This window comes from Eretmochelys imbricata, chromosome 9 (genome assembly GCF_965152235.1).
Source record: "Eretmochelys imbricata isolate rEreImb1 chromosome 9, rEreImb1.hap1, whole genome shotgun sequence".
NCBI lineage: Eukaryota > Metazoa > Chordata > Testudines > Cheloniidae > Eretmochelys > Eretmochelys imbricata.
The window spans coordinates 89,391,262-89,417,287 of record NC_135580.1 but is presented as its reverse complement, the minus strand read 5'-3'; the positions used below and the strand labels follow the sequence as shown (position 1 = coordinate 89,417,287).

General features: G+C 48.6%; 1 protein-coding gene across 3 annotated transcripts in view; it reads right to left on the bottom strand.

Moving 5' to 3' along the window:
* The window catches only part of TMEM255A (transmembrane protein 255A), a 50,569-nt gene that overhangs the window by 2,756 nt on the left and 21,787 nt on the right, over positions 1-26,026 (bottom strand). Inside the window, exons 4-8 of one of the 3 annotated variants that reach the window (XM_077826509.1) lie at positions 16,515-16,604; positions 7,975-8,037; positions 6,768-6,856; positions 3,747-3,909; positions 2,615-2,758 (exon numbers count right to left, since the gene is read on the bottom strand). In XM_077826509.1, the coding sequence (XP_077682635.1) occupies positions 2,615-2,758; positions 3,747-3,909; positions 6,768-6,856; positions 7,975-8,037; positions 16,515-16,604 (549 nt within the window). Of the gene's footprint in view, positions 1-2,614; positions 2,759-3,746; positions 3,910-6,767; positions 6,937-7,965; positions 8,038-16,514; positions 16,605-26,026 lie in introns of all 3 variants that reach the window. The other 2 variants (XM_077826508.1, XM_077826511.1) reach the window with 2 other exon arrangements.

Sequence of the window (26,026 nt, the reverse complement as noted above, 5' to 3'; positions counted from 1 at the left end):
GTGTCAGAGAAGAGCATTTATAGCTTTGTGGGACTCAAGTGTAAGCAGCAATAGGGTGTGAAGATAGAGTTTAGCCTTTTGGGGCAGGTTGCCTGTGTGAAAATTGCTTTAAATTAAAAAAAATTATATTGGAGGTCGTATATATATATACACACACACGGAGTATCTCATTTCCCTATTACAGACCTGCTACAGCTTATTGTGCCAATATTGTGCCACCAGCTAAAGGCAGGCTTGGAGGCCTAGGGAGCAGATTGTGGGAGACCACAAAAAAGTCTCTGAAGCCAAAGGCTTCTGTTTTTGATTACACGTTTAGATGGCAAAACGGCTTTCCTTCACCTCTCAATTAGGGCCAAGCCCCTCCTCCCTGTCAAGTTTCAGCCACTTGAATCCCCCAAAACTCTCAGGTCTGAAATATGGGGTGACTTAGCTGCGGCGGGTGCTGCTGCGGTATTGGCTAGAGAACACAACCTTGGGTTTTAAACATTACAAAGCACCCATGTGTTGCTGCCTAGCAACAGCCATGAGCCTCTGAGGAGAGCCGGCTTTGTTGCAGCTGTAGAGTAGGCCTGGCTTATTTTGGCTCCAGCCAGCAGTCAGATTTTATTAATGAAGCAGGCCACTGAAAGGGCTGCACTTTTGATTCCTCCCTGTCTAAAAGGAACAAAAGGCGGAATGAGCCGCCAGTGAGATGAAACAACCTACTCTTTCTTTTCAGCGCCAAACGTGGCTTTCTACCTGCAGAAGTCAAAGCACTGTAGGAATGACCCTTTCCTAGCTGATCATTCCCTGCCCCTCCTCAACACACAAGGTGACTGCCTAGCATAATGCTATTTTCATGCAGAGGGTGACAGTTTCCTGCCTGCTTCATTTGTGCTAGGCATGTTCCAATGGGATGAGAGAGGCAAGGGTCTGCCACTGGAAATGGCTTGTTTCAAGTGACTGGACTGTCATGGACCACAAGAAGCCTGTCTAGGCTCACACCTGGCACGAAACAATCTCAACCCAACCCCTAGAAGTTTGTGTGCCTAAAAACTGACAAAGACTCAGCTCAGCCACTCTGATGACACGTGCACAAAGTTGGAGAGAGTTTGCCGGCGGTTAGGGAAGGCGATGGAGTCAGGAGACCTGGGTTCTAGACCAGGCTCTATTAGAAATGTGGACTTCTTTGTTTTCTGTCAAAGTGATAGAATGACTGTGCAGAAGGGTTAATTGGCTAGCTCCTTGTAGCAGAAGACATGCAGTCCTTCAGAAGGGACTGAACGAGGAGAGGGGAGTGGCCTCACATTCCACGCAAGAGGGAGCAGTGTGGAAGAAGGTGCAGAGACATTGCATGGAACATGCAGACAAATGGGGCACTGAGGCTACTAGTAGGGGAGAAGGGGACTGAGAGACAGAGATGGGTAAGGAGGGAGGGGCAAAGTTATGCAGGGCCTAGAAAGGGAGGATAAGAAACTGGAACAGTCTGATGGAACAATTTCCAAGGCCCTTAGTGACTTAGGAGCTCAAGTCTCATTGAAAGTCAATGGGACCGAGGCTCCCTGGTGTCCAAGTCACTTCTGAAAATAGGGCTCAAGTGTTTCTGAAAACGTTCCCTTTGGTCAGCACACAGGTTTTGTACCCATTAAACTGTCCCCTTTTAGGAATAGCACATTCAGCAGCACAGCGCCTTGGAAAGGGGCTTGTCAGTATAGTTCAATTTGGTAAATGTGTAGGAATAAGCTATCCCAAGGTAGCCCTTTCATAGTGGTGTAAGTCCACAGTCTGGGGGGTGGCACTGATCTAGTGAAATTGGTACAGAATGTGTGTATGACAAGCCTTAAAAATCCTGAGCTGAGGAATACTCAACGCTTTACAATCTTCCCGATGTCAGTGTTACATGGTAGCATCAGAGGGGCTACAGACGGCTACTGTTAAACAGAGAAAACTGAGGACAAGGGACAGTTTGAAATGTACATTGCAGCTTCTTTCTTAAACAATCCAAAAAAAGCCACCAAAGTACTAATCATAAATAAGGATCCACTTGTTAAATCCAACAGCACAAATGTTCCCAGTCCTGGCACAGCTCCCAGAGGATACTGCGGCCATAGGGAAGGGACGTAGAGGACCATGCAGGATCATCTTATGAAGATCTAATACAACCTATTCTGAGGGACCTCTCGGCTTGGCCCTTAACAGCACGTGACACACTTCCCAGGGGTACCCAGCATTGGGATGCACCTCACTACCACCTGGCCTTAGCATGAGGAAGGTGGCAGCTCAGACAGACATACTGGAGCTAGCTTTAATCTAGTGAAGCTGTGGCAGGGTGCACTTGAGCCTGGGCTGTACGAGCCCGCTTGGAACCCTGGGTAATTACTTGTGGGGCCAGGTGAAAGCTAGCTCGGGTACATCTACTTGAGCGGCAGTCGCACCCTGTGACCGCCGTCTGGACATGCCCTTAGTGAAACTTAAATACCGGGCTCAAGAACAAGGTGCAGGCTTGCGGGGAAGTTCTAGCACCCTCGGTAGGAGGGGGGATTGCCTTCGGTAGACCTCTGGGGAAGAGACACCTTCGTGGTCCCCAGGCTAGGGTATTCTTATCTATTTAACGCCACTGTCTGTTGTGCCATACCTGGAAGTCATATGCTGAGTATGGTGGCAGATGAGGAGTGCTGTGGTAGTAAGTGTTGTAAGAAGTCACCTGTGGCCTTGAGTAATAGGACACTGAGGGATGTGCGTTTTCAACTGTACAGTTCAGTGTAGGCAGGGAGGGAGTCTGTGGAGACAAAGACACACACAGTCTGACACAACGGTTAACCTGCACTTGACCCACACTCACAGATAACTGACACCTGCATGACTGCAGAAGTGATTTAAAGGAACAGTGACTGATTTCAGAGCCCAGTTCTGGTGAATGAACAACTTGCAGCTCAGTCTGATTGCTCTGAAGTCAATTCATTCTTTAGCTATTCAGTGTGTTTCCTTTAAGAACGAACAGAACAGGCTGGCCAAAGCCCATCCCACGCTAGTGCACAAATGAAGTGGATTTTCAGAATGGCTTCACAAATGCTTTACATTCCACGACCCAGTACTGGGTCGCACCCGCAGGTTGAAAACCAATGGCATAGCACATGCCCTATTCAAGCCTACTGAAGTCCCACTTATTGTCAGACCAGTATTTCCATCTTCTTCCAACGCACAAATTATCTTATTTGGTTTCCCCCAAAAATCAGCTTCAGCTGTTTTACACAATGAAGAAACCAGGTGAATAAATTTGGATGAACTGAATGGTAAGTATCCTGTAAAATTCAGAATTTTTACCGTCATGATTATATTAAACAATTCATAAACCTAAGTGCCACCGAAACATGTTTCTTCTTAAAAGGGACATCAGGCAAAATATTCATTTTAAAAGGGAATTCCTCCACAATAGAATTAATGTCTGAGATTATTATCACTGACTTAATCTTACATTTCTTCATGTGCTTATTTGTTAATCGTTTGCAATTCCCTATGCTTAGACAGTCTTGTTGGATCTGCCAATTTAGTCAATTTCACTTTCTGCTTATAGTTATTCCAGTTCCTTCTTCACAGCACAAGCACAATGGTGCATGATCTGGATTCAAACACAGTAAAGGATATTTAAACAACCACTACCTGTATGTACTGTAATATCACTGCCAGTGAGGTTTTTAAGAAATTTGTATGTCTAAACTTGTCTGATCATGTGCCTTTCATTTCTCTAGTAGTGTGCGTCATCTTACCATGTCTTTAAAGCCTCCAAGGATTGCAGCTGTGATGATCCCTAGAAACAATCCAACTATGTTCAAAATTGTCGCTGACCAGAGCAAGTGGTAAAGGTGAATGATATCCTGGCAGCTGCTGACATCAATATATTCATAGTACCCACCAGAAATTTCCACTCTGCTGGATTAGAAAAGAATTAAACAACAGTATAATAAAATCAAAAAAAGCCCACCTGGACCACAGAATGCATTCCTGCAATGGACCAAGGGTCCGAACATCAGTGGGATGTTTCCACAGGTAAAGCCTGCTGGAGTAGGCCCATCATGTTGTGACCTGAATTTTGACATCTCCCCACATGATCATGGCTGTGGAGAATACTCATCTTGAATACACAGTGATGCAAACATATCCCGCAAGCCCCCCTGAATGTCACTGAAGTCAGTGAGTTATGGGTGGGTGAAGCTGCAGTCTCGGAGTTGCCTCTTACATTTCTACCTCATGTCCTCCAGTTACACTGGGCTTATTGCCAGAATAATAGATAATTAACCAAACGTTCTGTCCTAATACAGCACCATCGACTTCACAGCTCTTTCCACACTTTAAATTTCTCATCCCTCCCGGAGAGGTTGGTAAGCATTACCATAGCCATTTGATAGAGGGACAATTTAAAGACATAGAGGACACATAGCTTGACCAAGTCGACACAGTAGCAGACTTGGGAACTGAACTCTGGAGTCTCTTAAGTGAAGTTTGGTAAAAAGCTGATATTCAATATATAGGTCATCAGATGTTTACATAGAGCCTTTCAATCCAAACGTTCCCAAGTGCATTACAGCCTGATAACCTCTGCACACACACCAGCCCAGTCCTCTACTGAAATGCAACACAGCTGCTACCGCCGGTGAAGGACTGGCAGCTCTCTTACAACACCCGGCAATGTTACATAACGATGACGCCAGGACGTAAAGAATACAGTCGTAGGATCATGACCCGAAGCCCTCGGGACCCTGGGTTTAGATTTCATCTAAGACACATCTCATCTTACTCATTTAAGCTTCCCCTCCCCGTAAAATATCAAATAAAAAAAATCCACATTATTTGGATATGGCAGGAGGAGTGCCATTGTCAACACAACGGCCCTGAATCCTAAATGTTGGGTTCTTCCATAATCACTCCTTTCTGATTGCCGCTCCAGGAAGTAAATCAGATGAATCTATAGTGGAGCCTAATGAATCCTGGTTAAGACACTGTAAGCATTTGGAACATGCCAGTCTCAGAACTCAGAAATTACTTTGATTCGTATGGTCACACACAAATTCACATAATGTGGCAAAGTCCAAACCCCGCAGGAGCTTTGGCGAATTGGTATATTTTTCTGCCAAATCAATGTTTTCATAAAAAATGTATTTTTGGGGGGTGCTATGAAATTATTTGTGAATTCAGGTCAAACGTGGCCAAGATTTTTTTTTTTGAAAAGTCAAAATGTTTCATTTTAAAACATTCAGTTCCAAACTTGAAATTTGGCCAATTAAAAAATAACAAACAAACCCAAAACAGCCAAATTGAAACAACAATAATAAATTACCCAAAATGTTTTGATGGAGTTGAAACAAACTATTTTTGATTTGATGAAAAAAATTGGAAAAAAAAAAAGAATACATTTTGTTTTGGTTCTAATCTAAATGGATCTTTTTTTTTTTGGTTCAGTCTCAAACCCCAAAAAATCCATTATTCACTCAGCTCCGAAATAGGTGCAAAAATCTTGTAATAAAAGCTTAGATCTCCAGTCTCCCAGCCCGGAGTTCTATGCCCAGATCTGCTGCAGACTCTCTCTATCATCTGCGGCAACTCAGCGTGGCCAATGTTTGCAAAGTGCCTTCTAATGTTAGGGGCTCGATTTGAGGCACCTTGGGAGATTGATTTTTAGAGGCCCTAAGCACCCACAACTCCATTTTAGATCCATGGGGCCTGTAGGAGCTCAGCACTTCTGAAAATCACCCCCCCAAGTTTGTCTTAAATTGGGGGATCCAAAGCTAGAAACACCTAAAACCAGAGACCACAGCTGAAAATTTTGGCTTTATAGGGACATTGTCAACTTACACATTACAATTCTGTCTGAAAAACATTCCTTGACTATTTTTATGTGTGCCTAAGATTACAGTAGCTGGAAGAGATTAGAGACAAAACTGTTCTCTCTTTTCACTGCTGACTTTGTGCATTTGACAGCACTTTGAATAGAGTCAGTTTCACCATTTCCTGCACCTCTCTCCCACTTTATAATTAGTTTGTGCTGTTTTTTGTTTTCTGCTGTTTCATACAGCACCGGGGAGAGAACACACACATTTAAAAAAACTGGTAAAGTCACAACATGTGGCAGGGGATATGGGTGTCAGGTACAGTACCTGAAATGATTTTTAAGCTTAAAAAACCCAACTGCATAGTTTACAAGTTGACCATATCCCTTAAGCCTCAGTTTCTCCATTTTGTAAAGTGGGGATAATACTTGCCATCCTCATTGTGAAGGATTTACATTTATGTAGCACATTGAGATCATCAGATAAAAGGTACCATAGGGGAGTAGCTTGGTAATTAACCTTTTGAACACACTGAAAGACTAGATTTCAGAGTAGCAGCCATGTTAGTCTGTATTCGCAATAAGAAAAGGAGGACTTGTGGCACCTTAGAGACTAACAAATTTATTTGAGCATAAGCTTTCGTGAGTGAGCTGTAGCTCACGCAAGCTTATGCTCCGATAAATTTGTTAGTCTCTAAGGTGCCACAAGTCCTCCTTTTCTTTTTGAAAGACTAGACTGTCTTATGGCAGCATTACGTGATCCAACTTCCATTATAATACGGTAGGGTTGCTACCTGAAGTAATAATGCAATATCTATTTCTATAATAGCTATAATTAACCAATCCTATATATAGCTCCTACCATATCCTGTAGGAGTCCCTAACCTCTTTAAACAAGAGCAAAGCAATGTATCCCATATTTGCTCTTGGCATGGATGCTGAATGCTATTTTTAGTTTACTCACTTTCCACAGTTGTATAGGTCACAGCAGAAGCAGGTGTTGGTTTTTATTTTAGGTGTGCAAGGTCCCCGGCGCTGTGGATTACAGATCCCCTGCGTGAACACAAAGAGAAGGGGGATACAAGGAACCCAGGAAAAGACGAGCAATGGCCTTCGGTCCTGTTTCTCTGAGGCTTGGTCTATGCACAGATTTTGTACCAGTATAACTATGTTGGCTGAGGGGGTGACTTTTTACTGATATAGTTCTACTGGTACAACCCCTAGGCCAAGACCATGACATGGTGGCGAATGCTGGATGGTTACTGGATACACGTGCGTGTGTCCATCCGATCTCGGTTATTGCCAGGCTTACTCTGGAGATGTCACCTCTCTGGGGCCAGCGAGATTCGATCTTCTCCCTGTCACTGCTCCAGCACTGACCACTGCCCATCCTGCACCCCAGACAAGTGCTGGGGGGACATTGCAGTTGGGGAGGGGGAGCCAGGGAAGAAAAATGGATTTTGCTGGCAGGCTGATTGTTTTTATTCAGCAGCTCCTGAAAGCGGCTCAGCTATTTGGAAGGAAAGTCCCAGGGGATGCAGAGCAGCGCGCAATACACTTGATTTATCACACAGGTTTCACCCACTCCATGTGATTGTAGATGTTCCCCCCTTTTTAGGGAACACATTTCTCTGTCAGAAGGTGTCCCAGTTTGGGATGGGGAGCTGCTTATCTTACAGCTGGGCAGAGCTGTCCTTCACTTTCCCCTCATCAGTGTTCGCCATGGAAATGCTGGCACAGTTGCTTCTGCCTCAGATGTTGACCCTGCTGAGGGCCGAAAAGGCTACACAAATGGACACGTGTGTCCTTCACCTCCTCTCTGCTGGTCTCCTCTGTCAGGCTGGCAGTCCCACAAAGGACTCCAGGCTCGCTCACTCTGGTTCCCAACCCTAGTTCCAGCATGCCCCACTCCTAAATGCCCTCTCTAGTCCCCGCTGTGTTCCAGCGTACCCTTCTCCACCGCTGTGCTCCCCGACAATCACTGGTGCCTCACGCTCCTCCCTCTCCAAGACCCCAATGCTGAGCCCTTCCCAAAGTCCTGCTCTCCTGTGCATGCAGGGAACGAATGAATCCATCCTGGGGGGGCTCTGTCCCTGACTGGTCCGCAGGGCATACACCTCCACGCCACTGCCAGCCCTGTTAGAAAGCGATGCCACCAAAACTGCTCTCACCTCGGGTGGAGTTGTACTTTTGGAATAATACTGACATCGGCCTGCGTACAGGGGCCTAAGATCCTGCAGAAGAAAACAAGCAGTTTAGCATATCATTCAAAGCCAAGCCAAGGTTCAAATCTAGCACACTGTCACATATCTGAGCAGGGAGGACGGGCCAGGCTGGGCGGGATTTTCAAAAGAGCACCGTGCCCCCACAGGCAAAGGAGTGAAGGGGCCAGCTTTGCAGAAGCGCTTAGCACCCAGCAGCTCCCGTGGAAAACTGTTTGAAAATCTGGCCACGGAGGTGGGTATGTCTTCACTGCAGAGTCAACCCAAGTGAGCAGCACGCAGGCCTAGGTTAGCCTAGCCCAGGTGTGAGCAGCCACGCTGTAAAGCCATACCTGAGTTCCTGTGTCCTCACTCGGGGCTGCACTCAGCCCTGTGCATCATGTGACATCAAACTGACACCCACATGGATCATCGGCAGGGTTAGAACCTTTAAATCCCACCGCACGCACCACTGCCTCTTGAGCTAAGGGAGTCAACGACAGCAGAAGTAGGTTCTTCTTCGAGTGATTGCTCGTATCGCACCAATTAGGTGCATGTGCCGTGTGCATGGTCGCCAGAAAGTTTTCCCCCTAGTAGCTCCCATTGGGTCGGCTGTGGAGCTACCTGGAGTGGCTCAATATACAACCTTGCCGACCCGGTGCCTCCTCAGGTCCTTCTTACTGCCAGTGACGGTCATTGGAACTGTGGTGACTTGCTTAGCAAGCTCTCCTCGTTTTCCCTAGCTTTCAGTTAGTTTGGTTCAGTTATTCCAAGCCTCGTTATGTTTAGTTTTAGTGTTTTCGGTTGTTACAGCAGATAGCTGTTGGGAGTGGGGGGGTCTTCCCCTTTACCCAGACCGCGTTCCCCATGGTGACTTGGGGTATGCCTAAGTCCCAAGGGTTCAAACCCTGCAAGTCCTGCAACAAGCCCATGCCAACAGGTGACCCCCACGACGCTTGCTTGAAGTGTCTGGGGGAAGCATACCAAGCGGACAAGTACGGGATTTGTAAAGCGTTTTGCCCCGGAACAAAAAGGGAGCGAGACTTTCGCCTCAAGCAGCTCCTTATGGGGGCAGCACTTAGACCGCAACCTACATCGGAGCAGCAAGACTCGGCACCGAGCTCATCAGTGCACACGCCCCGGTGGCTGGGCTAGAAGCGGCACCGTGGGAGGACTCTGGGAGAGACCCGCGGCATCACCGCTTCCCAGTGCCAAAACCGGTGGGATCGACCCGGCACCGGTCCCATTCCCTGATGCAGAAGCGGCACTGGAAGCAGGGGGGGAGTGGATCTCCGACTCTGAGACCCACCCCTTTGGAACGAGCTAATGGGGACTGCCAGGGGACTGTCGAGCCCAGTGCCGTTGGACTCCCCGAGCTAGGTCATTGAGGAGGTGGAACTGCCATCCACGATGCCACGAGGGACCTCATTACCATGACGGCACCACGGTCCTTCGAGCCAAACCTTCGTGGCAACATCTAGAGGCCAACCAGCAATGCTTCGTCCCTCAGCACAGCCGGTGGAATGATGGCACCGCTCTGAGTCCCAGCAATCGCGGCACTGGTCACGCTCGTGGCACCGGTCCAGGTCATGCCAGCGCTCCCGATCATGACCCTGATGCTCACACTGATCCCCACCATGCAGCAGGTCCCACTCCCAGCACCGGTCATCCCGGCACTGGTCAGTGTCCCCGCACAGACCCCGAATCTCAGTACCGCTCCCCAGCCTCGCGGCACTGCTCCCCAGTCTCACAGCACCGCTCTCCAGTCCAGCTCTGCTCAGCACTGCCCTGGCCATCGTGGTCCTGGTCTCTGTCTTCAGACTTGGAGACACAGTCTAGATACTCAGAGCAGGGCCGGCACCGGTCAGGGCATGGAAGGCACCCTGACATGGGGCCAGCACCATGGCCTGCACAGTGGCCATTCTGGACCCCATGGGCACACCAGGCTCAGGGCACCCACTCCAAGGGTTCCTGTTTGGCGGCCTCTGAACCGCTGGTACTGGAGGCATCAGCCAGTCACTCCACCTGTAGGGGTGCCAAGGAGATACCAGTTGTACTACCTCCCCTGGAACCAGCCCCAGTTTCTGAGCCTGATCCAGGTGCGGTTGGCCCCGACAGAGAGGAGGGACAGGAGACCTCTGGAGACCAAGAGGGTCAGGAGGACCCTGTTCCCCCATTAGCCTCCTCCTCATCCTCCCCGGAGGAGGTGGTTGCAGGCACCTCCGTCTCTGGACCGCCTCCCATAGACAGCCGTGCCCACCAGGACCCCCTTCACAGGATGGCGCGAAATATAGGCCTGCAGGCCGAGGAGATGGTGGAGTCGGAGGACCCGATGGTCGATCTCCTGGCCCAGGAAGGCCCGTCGAGGGTGGCTCTACCCCTCATCAAGACTATACAGGTCAATGCTAAGACCATTTGGCAGACCCCGGTCTCCATCCCTCCCACCGCGAAGGGTGTGGAGAGGAAGTATTTCGTCCCATCTAAGGGGTACAAGTACCTCTTCACACACCCGCAGCCTGGCTCATTGGTGGTGGCTGCAGTAAATGAAAAGGAGAGGCAGGAGCAACAAGCCCCAGTGCCTAAGTCCAAGGGCACCAAGCACCTAGACTTATATGGGCACAAAGTGTATTCCTCGTGTGGGTTACAACTCAGGATTCCCAGCCAGCAGGCAATTCTGAGAAGATACAGCTTCAGCTCCTGGAACTTGATGCTCAAGTTTAAGGAGCAAGTGCCAACAGAGTCCAGGGAGCAGTTTGGAGTGATAGTGGAGGAGGGCAAGGCGGTGACGCAGGCCTCACCAGACGCTGCAGACTCAGCGGAGCGCACCTCGTCCTCACCATGAGATCCATCTCATGCCTGCAGGCATCGGGCCTTCCGCCCGAGGTTCAACAGACCATGCAGGATCTGCCTTTTGATGGAGCGGGCCTGTTCGTGGAGCAGACTGACTCTAGGCTGCGTAGCCTAAAAGACTCCAGGGCTACCATGAAACCCTTGGGTAGGCACACGCTGGCAACCCAACACAAACATTTCAAGCCTCAGCAGCAGCAGTGCTCCTATCCTCTTCAGCTGAGGCGGACTTTTCTGGGAGATGGGACAGGAATGGCAGACACAAGCCTTCCCGCCCCCAGCCCGGGCAGGGGCAGGGCCCGACTAAACCATCGTCAGGTTTAAAGCAGGCCTTTTGAAGGTTCACCTGAGGACAGTGCATCAGCCACAATTCCGGATCCTTCCCCGTCTTTCTTGAATCATCTGTCCCACTTCTACCATGCCTGGTCCCAAATAACTTTGGACCGCTGGGTTCTCTGTATGGTAGAAGTGAGATATTCTCTCCAATTCTGCTCCTACCTCCCCACCACCCCCCTTCCCCGTCCCTCTTCAGAGACCCCTCTCACAAGCAACTCCTTATCCAGGAGGTGCAGGGGCTCCTCGCTATGGGAGCGGTGGAGGAGATTCCTCAGGAGCTCAGGGGCAAGGGCTTCTATTCTCGATACTTCCTAATCCCCAAGGCCAAGGGGGGTCTGAGACCCATTCTAGATCTGCAAGGACTCAACAAGTTCCTGGTAAAGTTGAAGTTGCCCATGGTCTCCCTGGGTACAATTATCCCTTCTCTGGATCCGGGAGACTGGTACGCTGCCCTCGACATGAAAGATGCGTACTTTCACATAACCATTCGGCCTGCACACAGATGATTCCTATGGTTCCTGATTGACTACAAACATCATTCATTTACGGTCCTTCCATTCGACCTTTCTACAGCCCCCCACATGTTCACCAAGTGCATGTTGGTTGTGGCCACTTTCTGCCCCCGCGGGCTGGGGCCGGCGGACCCCGCTCCGTCCCGGGTACCCCTGCCGCGGAGCCCCGGGCTTAATTGTCCTCCGGCCACCAGGTCAACCCGGTTCCTGCCCCCGCGGGCTGGGGCCGGCGGACCCCGCTCCGTCCCGGGTGCCCCAGCCCCGGGCTTAATTGTCCTCCGGCCACCAGGTCAACCCGGTTCCTGCCCCCGCGGGCTGGATGGAAGGTGCAGGTATACCCCTACTTCGACGACTGGCTGCTCAGAGGCCACACCAGGGGGCAGGTGGAGTCTCAGGTCAAATTGGTCAGATCCACATTCGAGAGACTGGGTCTCTTCCTCAACTTGAACAAGTCAACCTTGTCACCGACCCAAAGAACAGAATTCTTCGGGGTGCTGTTGAACTTGGTTCAGGCCAGAGCACTTTTGCCAGAGTCCCAATTCCAAGCCATGACGGACATCATTCAAGGCCTCAGGCAATACCCCACCACTGCAGCAAGGGGATGCCTGAGTCTCCTTGTCCACATGGCAGCCTGCACTTACGTGACCCAGCATGCCAGACTGAGGCTCAGGCCACTCCAGGTGTGTCTCACTTCAACCTATCACCTGGGACACAACAGCCTGAATTCAGTGGTCATGGTGCCGGGCAGGTGCTCGAGTCCCTTCATTGGTGGCTCGACACTTGGTCAGTATGCGAAGGAGTCCCCTTCAACAGCCCTCAGCCCTCCTTGTCCCTGGTAATGGACGCGACGGCTCTGGGATTGGAGGCGCATCTGGGAGACTGCCAAACACAGGGCCTGTGGTCACAGGACGAGCTGTCCCTCCATGTCAACATCAAGGAGCTGAGGGCAGTGTGACTAACATGTCAGACCTTTCAAGCCCAACTACAAGGCCTGTGTGTAGCAGTTCTGACAGACAACACCACTGCCATGTTTTGCATCAACAAGTAGGGTAAAGCCCGTTCCTTTCCCTTATGTCGGGAAGCCTCTAGCTGTGGGAGTTCTGCGTAGCCCACTCCATTCACCTGGAAGAATCCTTTCTACCAGAAGTTCAGAACGCACTGGCAGACCACCTCAGCAGGTCCTTCAGTGGTCATGGTGCCGGGCAGGTGCTCGAGTCCCTTCATTGGTGGCTCGACACTTGGTCAGTATGCGAAGGAGTCCCCTTCAACAGCCCTCAGCCCTCCTTGTCCCTGGTAATGGACGCGACGGCTCTGGGATTGGAGGCGCATCTGGGAGACTGCCAAACACAGGGCCTGTGGTCACAGGACGAGCTGTCCCTCCATGTCAACATCAAGGAGCTGAGGGCAGTGTGACTAACATGTCAGACCTTTCAAGCCCAACTACAAGGCCTGTGTGTAGCAGTTCTGACAGACAACACCACTGCCATGTTTTGCATCAACAAGTAGGGTAAAGCCCGTTCCTTTCCCTTATGTCGGGAAGCCTCTAGCTGTGGGAGTTCTGCGTAGCCCACTCCATTCACCTGGAAGAATCCTTTCTACCAGAAGTTCAGAACGCACTGGCAGACCACCTCAGCAGGTCCTTCTGCAATCACAAGTGGTCTATCCGGCCAGATGTCATACACTCCATCTTCCAAAGGTGGGGGTTTCCCCAGGTCCATCTGTTCGCCACCTGGAGCAACAGAAAGTGCCCAGTGTTCTGCTCCTTCTAGAGACACAGCCCAGGATCAATTACGGATGCACTCCTGCTACCCTGGGGAGGCCGCCTGCTCTACGTCTTTCCCCCGTTCCTTCTCATGTACAAGGTCCTACTCAAGGTCTGCAGGGATGAGGCAGAGATAATTCTGGTGGCACCAGCGTGGCCTCGACAACATTGGTACACCACACTCCTGGAACTGTCAGTGGACGCCCCGGTCACATTGCCTCTCCACCCCAACCTGATCACTCAGGACCTTGGTCGTCTTCATCACACCGACCTGCAGTCTCTCCACCTCACAGCTTGGAAGCTTCATGGCTGAACTCCGTGGAGCTTCTGTGCTCAGAACAAGCAAGGGAGGTCTACTCTGTAGCAGGAAGCCCTCCACTAGAGCCATGTATCTGGGAAAGTGGAAAAGATTTACTTGTTGGCGCGACCAGCGTCGTACACCCCTCTCCAGACACCTGTACCTCTCATCTTAGAGTACCTTCTGCACCTGAAACAGAAAGGTCTGGCAGCGTCCTCCATAAGGGTTCACCTCGCTGCTATCTCAGCCTTCCACACAGGAACGTCTGGATGCTCCATCTTCGCCAACCCTATGGATGGTCGGTTCCTTGAGGGTCTGGAACAGCTACATCCCCAGATCAGGCAGCCTGTCCCCACATGGGACCTTAACCTGGTCCTCTCCAAGCTAATGAGGCCTCCATTCGAACCGCTGGCAACTTGCTCTCTTCGTTATCTGTCGTGGAAGGTAGCCTTTCTGGTCGCCATTACATCTGCAAGCAGTGTGTCTAAGTTAAAGGCCCTTACCTCAGACCCACCTTATACGGTTTTCCACAGGGATAAGGTGCAACTCAGACCTCTTTACAGGCCTTTCTTCTGAAGGTTGTGTCACACTTCCACACTAGTCAGGACATTTTCCTGCCTGTTTTTCAACCTAAGCCTCATGCCAGGGCAGCAACTTGGTCCTCGGTGCATACATTCACCTCTCATTACGCCATCATCCAGCATGCCAGAGATGATGCAGCTTTCGGCAGAGTGGTGCTCCAATCAGTGATTCCATAACTCCGACCCTGCCGCCTAGGTAAGGCTTGGGAGTCACTTAACTGGAACTGATATGAGCAATCACTCGAAGAAGGAAGAATGGTTACTCACCTTCTTGTAACTGTTGTTCTTTGAGATGTGTTGCTCATATCCATTCCAAACCCACCTGCCTTCCCCTCTGTCGGAGTAACTGGCAAGAAGGAACTGAGGAGGCGCTAGGTCGGCAGGGTCATATATCGAGCGCCATCAAGGCACCACTCCAGGGGGCTCCACAGCCAACCCGACAGGTGCTTCTAGGGGAAAAACTTTCCGACAACACCTAATTGGAATGGACATGAGCAACACGTCTCGAAGAACAACAGTTACGAGAAGGTGAGTAACCGTTTTTTATCATCCTCTATGTGGGTGTCCCTAGGACTTCTTGGGGCATGTCCCATGGTTCTTTATGCTGCAATAAGCTGAGCTGTTCTATGATTCTTTTCATGTGAATTGTGGGAGAACTCGTCTGTCGTTCCGGGCCCAGAGGGGGAACCGTGGAAAGGCACTGGAGGACTATCAGCATAGTAGTGGTTTATCCTGCATCCTCATTGCAAAGCAGGTGGGTTACCAGTCTGAGTGAAAGGCTCACTCCAACTCAGCCTAGATGCCAGGATGAGCCAGCTAGCTAGCCTGGGCCGAAAGCACCGCTGCACTAGGGAGAGGGATTTTTGTATATGGACAGAGGGGGGGAGGGACTAGGAGCAACTCTCAACTAAGAGCCCAGGCAAGAGCAGGGAAGACATCTCTTTATTTAGGGAGCTGTTGGAAGCTGGGCTCTCTGAAAGATCTGGCCCAATGCTTATAACAGTGTGTTGGGGTAGGGGAATGGCAGCAGAAAGAACATGACGTACTCAGAGGTACATTAACACTTGAAAAAGGTGATTTTCTTGGACAGGTACAAGGGGAAGCAAAGCCAAAACCAGGTTCATTAATCAAGATACAGAAACCAGAGCCTGGCACTCTTGTTGTTCCAACTGATCTGCTCTCGCCATCGCATACAAACATTGGGGGGTTGGCAAAGACGAATCTCAGACTTACATCATTGTGCAGTAGGTAAAATCAGCTACTGTGATCCTTAAACAGCAGTGCTGAGATCAGATCCAGAGCACCCCACATGGCCAGGATCAGCCAGAAATTAAAAACAGCTTGATATTTTTACCTAAGCTAATACTTTATGTTGCACAGAAACATGGAAGTCAGAGATGGAAAAGAAACCTACTCATCAGAGCCAGACAGACAAGCAGAGAAATGTCATTTTTATTGTTGAGGGTTGGACTGCTTTGTTGTGGTTTGAGGCATTCTAGGGGTTCACTCTCTAAAATATGGCCCAGGAGTAACTAAGGTTGTATGGCCTTAATAACCTAATTATACGCCAATATAGCTAATGCATCTAAGATCTCAGCTGGTGCACTGAGCCCACTGCCTACCGTACAGACCAATACTGTCGTATTGTTTCCTTATGCTCCCCCATTTGTCTGTATCCATTTGTTGTCTCTTGTCTTATACTTAGATTGTAAACTCCTTGGAGCAGGAACAGTGAAATCACCAGCATCTATTCGATGGTATGTGTTACACAAAGTTCCAGGTCTTCCCACTATATCTTCCCACTATATCTCACTGCTACCCATCCAGCTGCTACACCAGAACAGTAACACATACAGAGAGCCTTTCACACTGATGTACTTTATCAGCTGAACCTATCACTTCATCCCCCACTGAAATGTAACTACTGCTCAAGTTAGGTGGCTGTTGAACTCTGCAGAGAAAATGAAGATCACACATTGGACAGTAACTGAAGAGGAATATTGTATTTGAGACCATGGCTACAGAAACACAGTACAGAGAAGACAGAAAAGCTTTGCTGAGTTGTCTTTTAGAAGGTATTTTCCCTTCATTTCAGACATGGGATTGATCCACTACGGTGTGGAATGCGGAGAGTGTAGGTATAGCAGCATGCATGTTCCTTTGGAAATACTTACTATGTGTCTGGCAGCAAAGACACCATCGACTATGGCACAGCAGAACGCAGCAATGACTCCAAAACTGATGAAGACAATGGATGCAACTAGCTGTGGAAGGAAAACAAAGCAAAAGTATCATCTGCTTCTACAAAACATTTACCACTTCACACTTACATAAGGAGATTTATAAACCTATCTATCCCAATCAATAAACATCCAGATGATCAAAGGTCCAAACACTGCCCTAGGCTGCACACATGCAGTTCTCACTGAAATCAATCAATCGGATGCACATCAAAAGGCAAGAGTTTGTCACTAAAGAAAGTTTTTGTGAATGCATCACAACCCATGTGGCAACCCTACAGCAAAACAGCACTTGATTCTCTGCTGGAGAAGTGTATTGGGGATTTTCTGTTGTAACATAAGGGTAATCAAGACTTACAAGTGCTACACTAAGCATTGTAGCAATTGATTTGCTCAACAAGTCAAATGTGTTGCTATTTTAAAATTTGCTGTCACACAGTAACACGTATTCCAGTTGTTAAATTAACAGAAATACTTGGGCTGTTTACAAAGAGTTTGTTATTGACTGAACATGCTTGTCAGCAAATGACAGATTGTTCACTCTTCTTGGTTTCTAGATCAAGGTCATCATTTGCTGAGATTATATAATTTTTATGGGAATCCCTACAATGGGCTAGATATTCAAGAAAGGATGCTTCCTATATAAAACCCTGGAACCAGAACACACGTGACTAGCCTAGGCCGTCCGTACTACAAGACCATGTCACGTCTCTCTTTGACCCATCTGTATATGGTCTAACAGAGCTTGACACTGGAAGTTCTCTGCATGCAGGGTTCTGTTTGTCTTCAGTGGCTATTCCGGGCATGGAGGATTTGCAAGAATGGACCTTTATGCTGTAAAGTCATCAGGGAAGGGACCATGTGCCTGATTCTCCTCGCAAACCAGCTCTACACCCATGTGACACCACTGCCTTCAGCGGAGTTCTCACTTAGGTCCGATCCTGCCACCAAATCCACAGAAAGACCCTTATCACCATGGCGACTCCCTCTGAAGTCAGCAGAGCTCTACGCAGGCACAAGTCTGCCTGCAAGGATCCAATTGTAAGATCAGTGCCTAGCTCCTGACTGCAAGTATAAGACAAGAGCGAGGCCCATTGAGAAATGACAAATTGTTTTACTGCCTGGTATTCAGTAGAGCTGAGTGAAGGATTAACGACAGGATTCCAGGCCACCCAGCTTTAGACTTTGCTACACCACAAGCCAGACTCATTGAAAGATTCACTGAGAGTTGCCAACCTTTTGAGCAAGCTCAGAGCTGATTTCTGGGCAAGTGCCAAATCCCAAGCCAAATTCTTGGTTTCCCTTGATTTTGAGCTGAAACTCGACCCTTGCAAATGAATTTCGCTTTAATTTTCCAGTTCCATTTGGAGCCCAACTATCACAGTTAAAGTCAGGAGGTCTGGATCCACACGAGCTGGATCTCCATGAAGCTAGACCATGGTGTTTTGCAAGGCTCCAACTTTCAGGAACAAGAAAACAGGGAGACGTGCAGTCAGTGCGAGTTCCTCTCTAGACAGGATCTGGCCAACTGTGTATTGCACCCTGCCCACACGGAGACAAAGCCCTGAGGCCAGAGGGTTGATACTTCATCCCAGTGGCCATCCAGGTTGGATGGCAGAACCGTAGCACCGTGTGTCCCCACGACAACGTGTCCATGTCTCAGGAGATTGATTCACTGAGCTGCATCATCAAGTACTCTAGGATTGAACATCTCCCTCCGCTTGAGAGGAAAGGGCTCAGGTTACCCAGCCCTCCCCTCCAACTTGCTGTGGGGAGGAGTTTCTTGCCTCCCTCTTCTGGCAACTGTTCTTTCGCCCATTCTCTTTCTTCCTCTACTGGGGGGAGGGCTAATCTCACTTGTGGGATTTCTCCCCCACATTCAACATCAGGCAAATAGTCCCATCTCCAATGTGGAGAAGAACTGCACAGTGACAGATGCAGCTGTCCACACACACACAGTGGGAGAGCTGGCTGGCTACCAGCCCAATCCCAGCAAGGGCTGCGGTGCCTCCAGGCTGGCCCCTTGGTCCCATGAAGGCAGTGACTTGGCTGCAGCAGCTGAGCATGAGACTTCTAAATTATATTATGTAACAACGACGAACCCAAAAAGCCAGGAAATTCACTGTTGACAATGATCTGCTGGGGGGGAAAATAATGGGTTTGTGCCCTTTTTTCGCACTTCTTCCCAATGTCTAAATAAAAGACCTTGTTCTGCCTATCTTCTACATGAGAAACTCAGGGCTCCTCTACCGTGTTTCTCCTGGAAGTCTCCATGGACAACTGGAGAATGGGTAGAATGAGGACATTACTAGTGACAGTGAAAGCAGAGCCAAGGAGAAAGGATATTCAGTCAGGCTGTGGGTTTTTTTTCCTTTTTGCTACCACCCGTTTCACTCAGACACCTGACAGACTTTTAGGAGAAAAACTCTCTTGGCTAACAAGTCATCCCCCCTCCACACTTTCAATTAGGGGCTGAGGAGCACATTCCAGCTCTCTGGTCCTCCATGGAAGCCTGCAGCCCTAAAGAGGGTGGTCAAGATGAGCTAATCTGCATATTGCGAAGGGTTTATTTATTAAATAGCAGAATTAAAAATGTTTAAAATACAACAAAGAAATGGGGCACGGGGGGGGGGGGGGAAGGGCCAGACACCCAATCTACCCTGTTTTAAAGATTATCTTTAAGGGTATGTCTGTCTTCTCTGGGGAAAAAAAAAAGAAAGAAAAGAAAAAAGCAAGGTGTATTCTTAACTCACATTAGCGAACTCAGGTTAAAAGAGCAGCAGACACAGCAGCTAAGCCATGATCAGCTCAAGTTCAACCCCACGCTCTCCTACAGGCTTTAGCCAGTGCTGCGAGCCCAAGTTAAAAGCCAAGCTGCTGTGTTATTCTTACTGCTATTTTAACCATGTTAGCTAGCCTGAATTAAGAACACTCCTCCCCCTCTTCCCAGCGAAGACATGCCCTAAGGAAGGGCTGGCCTTCTGTTGAAGGGGCTAAGAACGAATGCCATGCCTGCTCTTCCTAATGAACTGTCTTGGTTGGATATTGCGGCCCGAACCTGCCTGCCAAAGTGCCTATAGAAAACAACTGTTTGATCATCCCCTTGCCAAAATCCACTTGACTTGGCTACTCAGCATGGGGAGGGGAGAGAGCACCTTGCTATAATATGAATCCCTCCAAGCCTTTTCTGCCCTCCTTTCCACTTGGTTTCACTTTCCTGCATTCCAGGAGAATGAGGCTTCCCTTTGGAAAGGTTGCTGGTGTATTCCACACACTTCTCTGCCACAGGCTTGAAGTACTGTGATTTTCTTTCTCTCTAAATTATCCTTGTCTCTTCAGAAGCCAGTTCAGTGTGTGTCGAGAGATGGGGAGGCGGGGAGGCACGTCTATATGTGAAGGACTAAAAGCTGTTCGTTTTGTCAAGGTTTTGTTTTCACCCTTAAGAAAAGGCAGCCCTGTAGCCAGATTTATGGGCTACTTCAGAAGACACCGCTTGGAGGGAACTGACATATTTCCCCTGCAGAACAGAGAAATGCTCTAACGGTTGTTTCCTATGCTTTTTCCATTCTCTGATGTTGAGGAAATCGGTCACTCGTTTACTGGCAGGAATGGAAAGTTGCTGTTGCCCATGTGAATGGGCTGCTTTGGTAGAAGGTAGAATAGGGGTAGCATGGCATTGCCAACACTTGCAAATTTACTGCAAGTTTTTTGGTATTGGGTGTTTGTCTTGAAGTCCCAGCTCCTGGAGTCACGTGACTACTTAAGACTCTCAAAATGTAAGTTTCTAACCTGCCTCGTTATGGAGAGCAACTGAAAAATGTGAACCCCGGTCCTCAAAAACTAAAAGCCCCAAAACAACCCCAAATTATTATCTTTAAAATCTCATGATTTTTAAGCCAGCCTCACTATTTTCAGCCAGAAATCCCTCCCCTGTGAGAGAAAAAGTCGTTTTACAGAGCTGGGATCATATATCCACCTCATTACTGACTTGATCATATCCAGTTTGCTGCTAGGGAGGAACTGAGGAGGTTAGCAGGAAGCTTAAGGAAGTCCTGAGATCAGGTTACTGCCTGCCAAAGTTACCTGGAAAAGGCTGGCGTATTTCTTTATCTGAAACACTTCCTGCTGTGTCTATCACAGCTCCACAAAACCAGCTTAGCCACTGAGGTGCCTCTCAGGGAGAGCAGAAAAATGCTAAGGGCCCGACAGGAAAGTGCTCATGCAAGAGAGACAGCACCGGAGGGGGGTTTCTTTAGCCTTCTGTGATCAAGAGACAAATCAGCATCAGCCCCAGAGGTCTCCTTCCCATGTGAGGCAGGGATCAGCACAGAAAGCAGGAAAATCCAGGTTGGGGACTGGACGTATTTGAGCCTGTCAGAGTGAATGAGGACAAAGAACCCAGAATATGCCCTGTCTTGACCAAGCCACAGAATAGCACTTGTCAGTGAGGGTATTCATGAGGATCCAGTTACTTTAAATAACTTAAAAAGAAGAGGGCAAAGGCAACTGGTTGCTGGGAGCAAGCAAGACAATCAGACAATCTCCTCTATTGCCAGGCTAGTGATGCAAGTACACAAATGTTCCGCTAAGCAGGCTGCATTATCAAAGTGATGATAGGAAGCTGGACAAATAAATATACACATTCACATGGAGGATGTTCACAAGTAGGGAGTGGCACATAGCCCATTTGCTTGCAGGGACACAAGTTCTCCAGAACTTGACTGGGGAAATTGACTGGGATAGCTATAGTGGAGTCATTACTGCAGAATAAAGTCACTTTTATTCCAGAATAGATTGTCTACACAGGGGAGTGGTACCAGCATAACTATAGCAGAATAATTATTCCGCTATAGCTATGCCAGTCAATTTCGCAGTGTAGATAAACCCTTAGAAAAACCTTGCAGGTTGGCCAAATGTGCAACTGAGGCAGCTTAATGCAAGCCTGAAATCTCCGTAAGAGGAACATTAGCAAGGCTTGGAGCGGCTACTGGCTTAGGCTGTTAACTCACATTGAAATGACTCAAGCAGATCTGAAAGGAAAGTGGTCCAGAAGGCAGGAGATAAGGAGAGTAATGGGGAGCAGAGGCAACATGGGATGGAAAAGACAGGAAGGAGAGGGAAAAAGGAAGAGGAGTAGAATGAGAGAATAGAAAGGGAGTGAGGGGAAGAAGTGGAGGGAGAGGAGAAGAGAGGCTGGGGCTGTAAGAGGGAATGACACCGAGACAACATACGGTTACATTTCTTCTACAGGGAGTGCGTCAGAGAGATGCTCTCCCCAGGAAATGCTCTCCACACTTTCCCCATGAAAGCCAGAAGGTGGATTCTCTCACAGTGGCTCTCAGGATGAACCATGGCCAGGTCCTCAGTGACAGGCCCCAAAGTGCCAAGCAAGACATCGCACTGTGCAAACACTACATTGGTGTTTTTAGCAATCTGCACTGGCTGCCCAGCTGGAGTCTGAGATGTAGCTGGTGGCCTACACAAAGCCATGTGTAGCTGCAGGTTGACGTTAGCAATTATCTAGGACAGCAGATTTAGGGCAGTGGAAGGGAGAGAAGGAAGATGGCACCTGCACAATTAGGTCAGTCAATTGTTTATTTTCTCCCTTCTTTAAAAGAACTTTCTAAATGGAGCATAATGCCTGAGACTTTCTCTTGTCCCATAGCTAATAAACATGTCTGTTGGCAGCGTGCTAGCAGCATACTGTAGTGTTAATCTGAATAAGCCACCGTGATTACTGAAGGGTTCCTTCTGCAAATATGTACTGAGTGTCCCTCTGACTCCCAGCGGAACTACAGCGAGTAATAGATGTTTGCAGGATCAGGTCCTAAGTTAGTAAACCGTTGTATTTTATTAGCCTCTCATGTAAACATTACAGAGTTTCTTCTCTTCTGGTAGGAGTTCCACGGCCACTGCACAATCATAGTTAAAATAGGTACCCTGATCCAATTACAAGTTTTTATCTGGCAAGCGTAACTGACTACAGTTCCTGTGCATACAGACACAGGAAGGTATCTTCATGGCAATTTAATTTCTATTCTGATACTGGAGAAGCTACCCAGGATATGACTATAGAAGCACCATTAGCAGTTCTACAATGAAGGTTGTGCTGAGTTCTAGTCTATGCAGGGAAGAAAGCCCTTCTATTTGCCGTGACAAATATGTACTCTACACTATAATATGTGGGAGCAAGGGGAAGAGAGGCAATGGGTCAAATGCTTTTCCTCATTGTTGAACAATTCTGCCGGAGGCTTTTACCAAGCTAATGCACCGCAGCAGGTCATGGAGAAAACAGTATTTTTAAACCCTCACCCAGGCCCTAAACAATTCAGTGAATATTATGTTAACATGCAACATACGAACCATCCTTGTAAAACCAGGGATGTCTGACAGGAATAAAGGGCCAGGAGTGGACACACTCAAAACACAGACAGGAACTGTGTTCCAAGCACTAGCTGCTGCCACGGCAAAGTTGCATTCACCAGCCAACCTAAGGTCATGGTGTGGTCCTTGCTGGGGTCACAGATACCTTTTTGGACAGGCCCCAAGGGCGATGTCCTGATCAGGTAACAAACCAGGCCTAGTTTACAGGTGAACAAGAGATCGACCTCGCTACACTGCTTAGGGTACTGAAAAATGTTACACCTATATTGCCATAGTTAGGTCAAACTAACCCCCAGCGTAGATGCAGCCAGGTCGATGGAAGGATTCTTTTCTTCCGTCAACATAGCTGCCGTGAGTCGGAGAGATGGATTAACTTCATCGACGGGAAAAACCCCGTCCATCGATGTAGGAAGCGTCGAGGCTGCTGCTGTAGCATAGACGTGCCCTGATAGGCTGCTCAGGGCTTCGAAAAAATGCAACAAAGCCAACTTCAAGTCACTCTCTTATTTTATAGGCAGCCCCATAAAGAATGCAGGGCAGGCGTAATCTGAGAATGCATGGCAGGCGTGGTTACTCAGCCAGCGCCTGAATATCCTAGTGCTGCAGCACCATGAGCCAGCTGCAAGCAGCAGACAACCCTGCTGGGGGAATGACCACATCACAAGGGAACGTGTTGCTGTTGCAACAAACGTGGATTGCAATAAACATGGGTTGGGCTAAGTGAAACAAACACCTTCATACCACATCAGACACACAGGGTCGGGTTCTCTGCTACAAGCTAGCTCTGCAACATTTGTTATGCACCTACTGCGGCAGGACATCTTGTTAAGGTGTGTGAGCCACTTTCACGTATGGGACTATCCCTGTGCTCTGCAGTGAACAGAGCACTCACAAAATGGAGGGCTGGACAGCACTGGCTAGCACTAGGATCAGCGATGGCAGGTGCTTCTCCAGCTTTGCAAACTCACATTGGCCCTGGCCAGCAGCAACCCTATTCCTGGACTTCTCCTGCAGGGGCGGCCAACCAATGTTCCCTCTAATTTTTGACAGGCCATGTGCACAAAAAATTTCTTCTGCGCAAATTGTTGTGCTTCTGTGCAAATTTTTGTGCGTGTGGTGTTTTGCCGTGCGCGCGGGGTTTAGGATCCGTGTGCGCGCGGACACGCGGACAGCTTAGAGGGAACAGCGCGGCCAACCGTGCCAAACTGTATTACTGGTTGTGATGAATGTGGAGGTGCTCGACAATGAACATTCATCTGCACTCCCAAAATGCGCAGGATTTCTGAGCGTAGGATGGCCACTCACGCATTCCTGGAATACTAGACATTCCAGTACTTCCAGAGACAGCGTGACCCCCACCCCACCTGTGTGACCTCACATAGTGCATGCAAGGTCATCACGCTAACGGGGATGGAGCAGCGCGCTCTTCGAAAAGGCATCCAATCCTGGACAAAACCATGTTTGGTTTTGTCTCAGTACTGGATGGGGGACAAATCACCCAAAAAGAGAGGGCTGTCTTGTTTAAAATTGGATGAGTGGCCTCCGGTTTGTTGGAATGTCAGAGAGAGCAGACAGTTTAATCACACAGACGTGAGACCTGTGATGGCAAGCCATTATGGCTGAAGGCGTCTAGCTGCCAAACAACGGAGCAACCATCCCTGGAGCAGTATCTTAGGCCTGGTCTACACTGCAAGGTTAGGCTGACCTAAGCTGCCTGGCATCGACCTCGCTGTGGAAGTGTCTTCACTTAAATTTGGCTCCTGCTGACTTAAGTGCTTCCCTCTGCCGATATAGTAACACCACCTCCTCATGCGGTTGATGTAATTAGGTCGATGTGGTGTCAGTTTAGACACTGCACTGCTTACATCGACTGTTACTGGCTTTCAGGAGCCATCTCACTATGCCCCATGCTGAGAACACAATCAATACAAGCCCTTGTGGTTAGGACACACACTGTTGACACAAGGAGCCACGTGTGCACACATGCAAGCGATTTAATAATTGCAGTAGTTGGTATGCCAATGTAAGTTAGATCGACATAATTTTGTGGTGTACACATGGCCTTAGATGCTCTGGCTGGGCCACTGGGAAAACCAGTCTGAAGCTAAGGGAAGTCTTCACACCTGGGCCCTGTAACAAAAGCCGTTGAGCAATAGAATAATTGGATTCATCCACAGCCAAGGCAGGTGGGGCTTTGAGAAAAGGGTGTTCCCTGAAGGGAAAAACGTAGTCCAGGAGACAGTGACACACACTGACTCTCTGGAATCAAATCAATGACCAGGCTGGGGCCCACAACTCCTGGGCTTCCTAAAGTAATGAGCGTTACAGGACCAGAGCAAGCCCAGTTTAAGAAGGAACCCATCTAACGTACCTAGTAGTGAAGTGTAAGATTGGGTGACTAAACATGCATGCCAGCTGTTTGCTGTTTTGAAATCCTTTTCTTTAATGCTTTTTTCCATTCTCTAAGAAACCTGCTTGTTTTATGAAGGCTGTCAGTCATGTTTCCCAAGGGAAGAAATGCAGGTGTCTAGTCAGGCCTGCATGGCAATAAGTGGGTGGTACCAGCGGGGTGTCGTACCCAGATTCCAGTCTAACAGTGGGAAATTCTCCTCCCCGAGACAGATAAGGGCATGAGGCCAACCACCTGAGTACACTCAGAGACACCAGCAACCCCATAACTGTGACACAAATTTTGCAGCACAGAGAGAGATCCACATTATAGTTCTGACTAAACCAGTCTCTACAAGTCAGGAGTGGTGGCAGTAACTTCCTTTGTACTCTTGAGTGGGGAAATGGGCCAAACCAACTAGCATCCTTTGGAGAGGATCACATCCTAGAGGCTGGGTTCAGTTTTGCATTTAGTTTGAAGGAAGACTTCTAAGCAATGAGTGGGATTCACAAACTGCTATAGTTCCTACAGAGCAGTGGCTTCCAAATTGCTCTAAGGACCAATTTTTGGTGGTCTGCAAAGAGCTGGCTGTTCCCACAAAGCTAACCCTCTTTGTGTCGTCCACTCAATCATGTTAAAAAGACAGCATAGGATACTTTAAATGCCTTCCCCC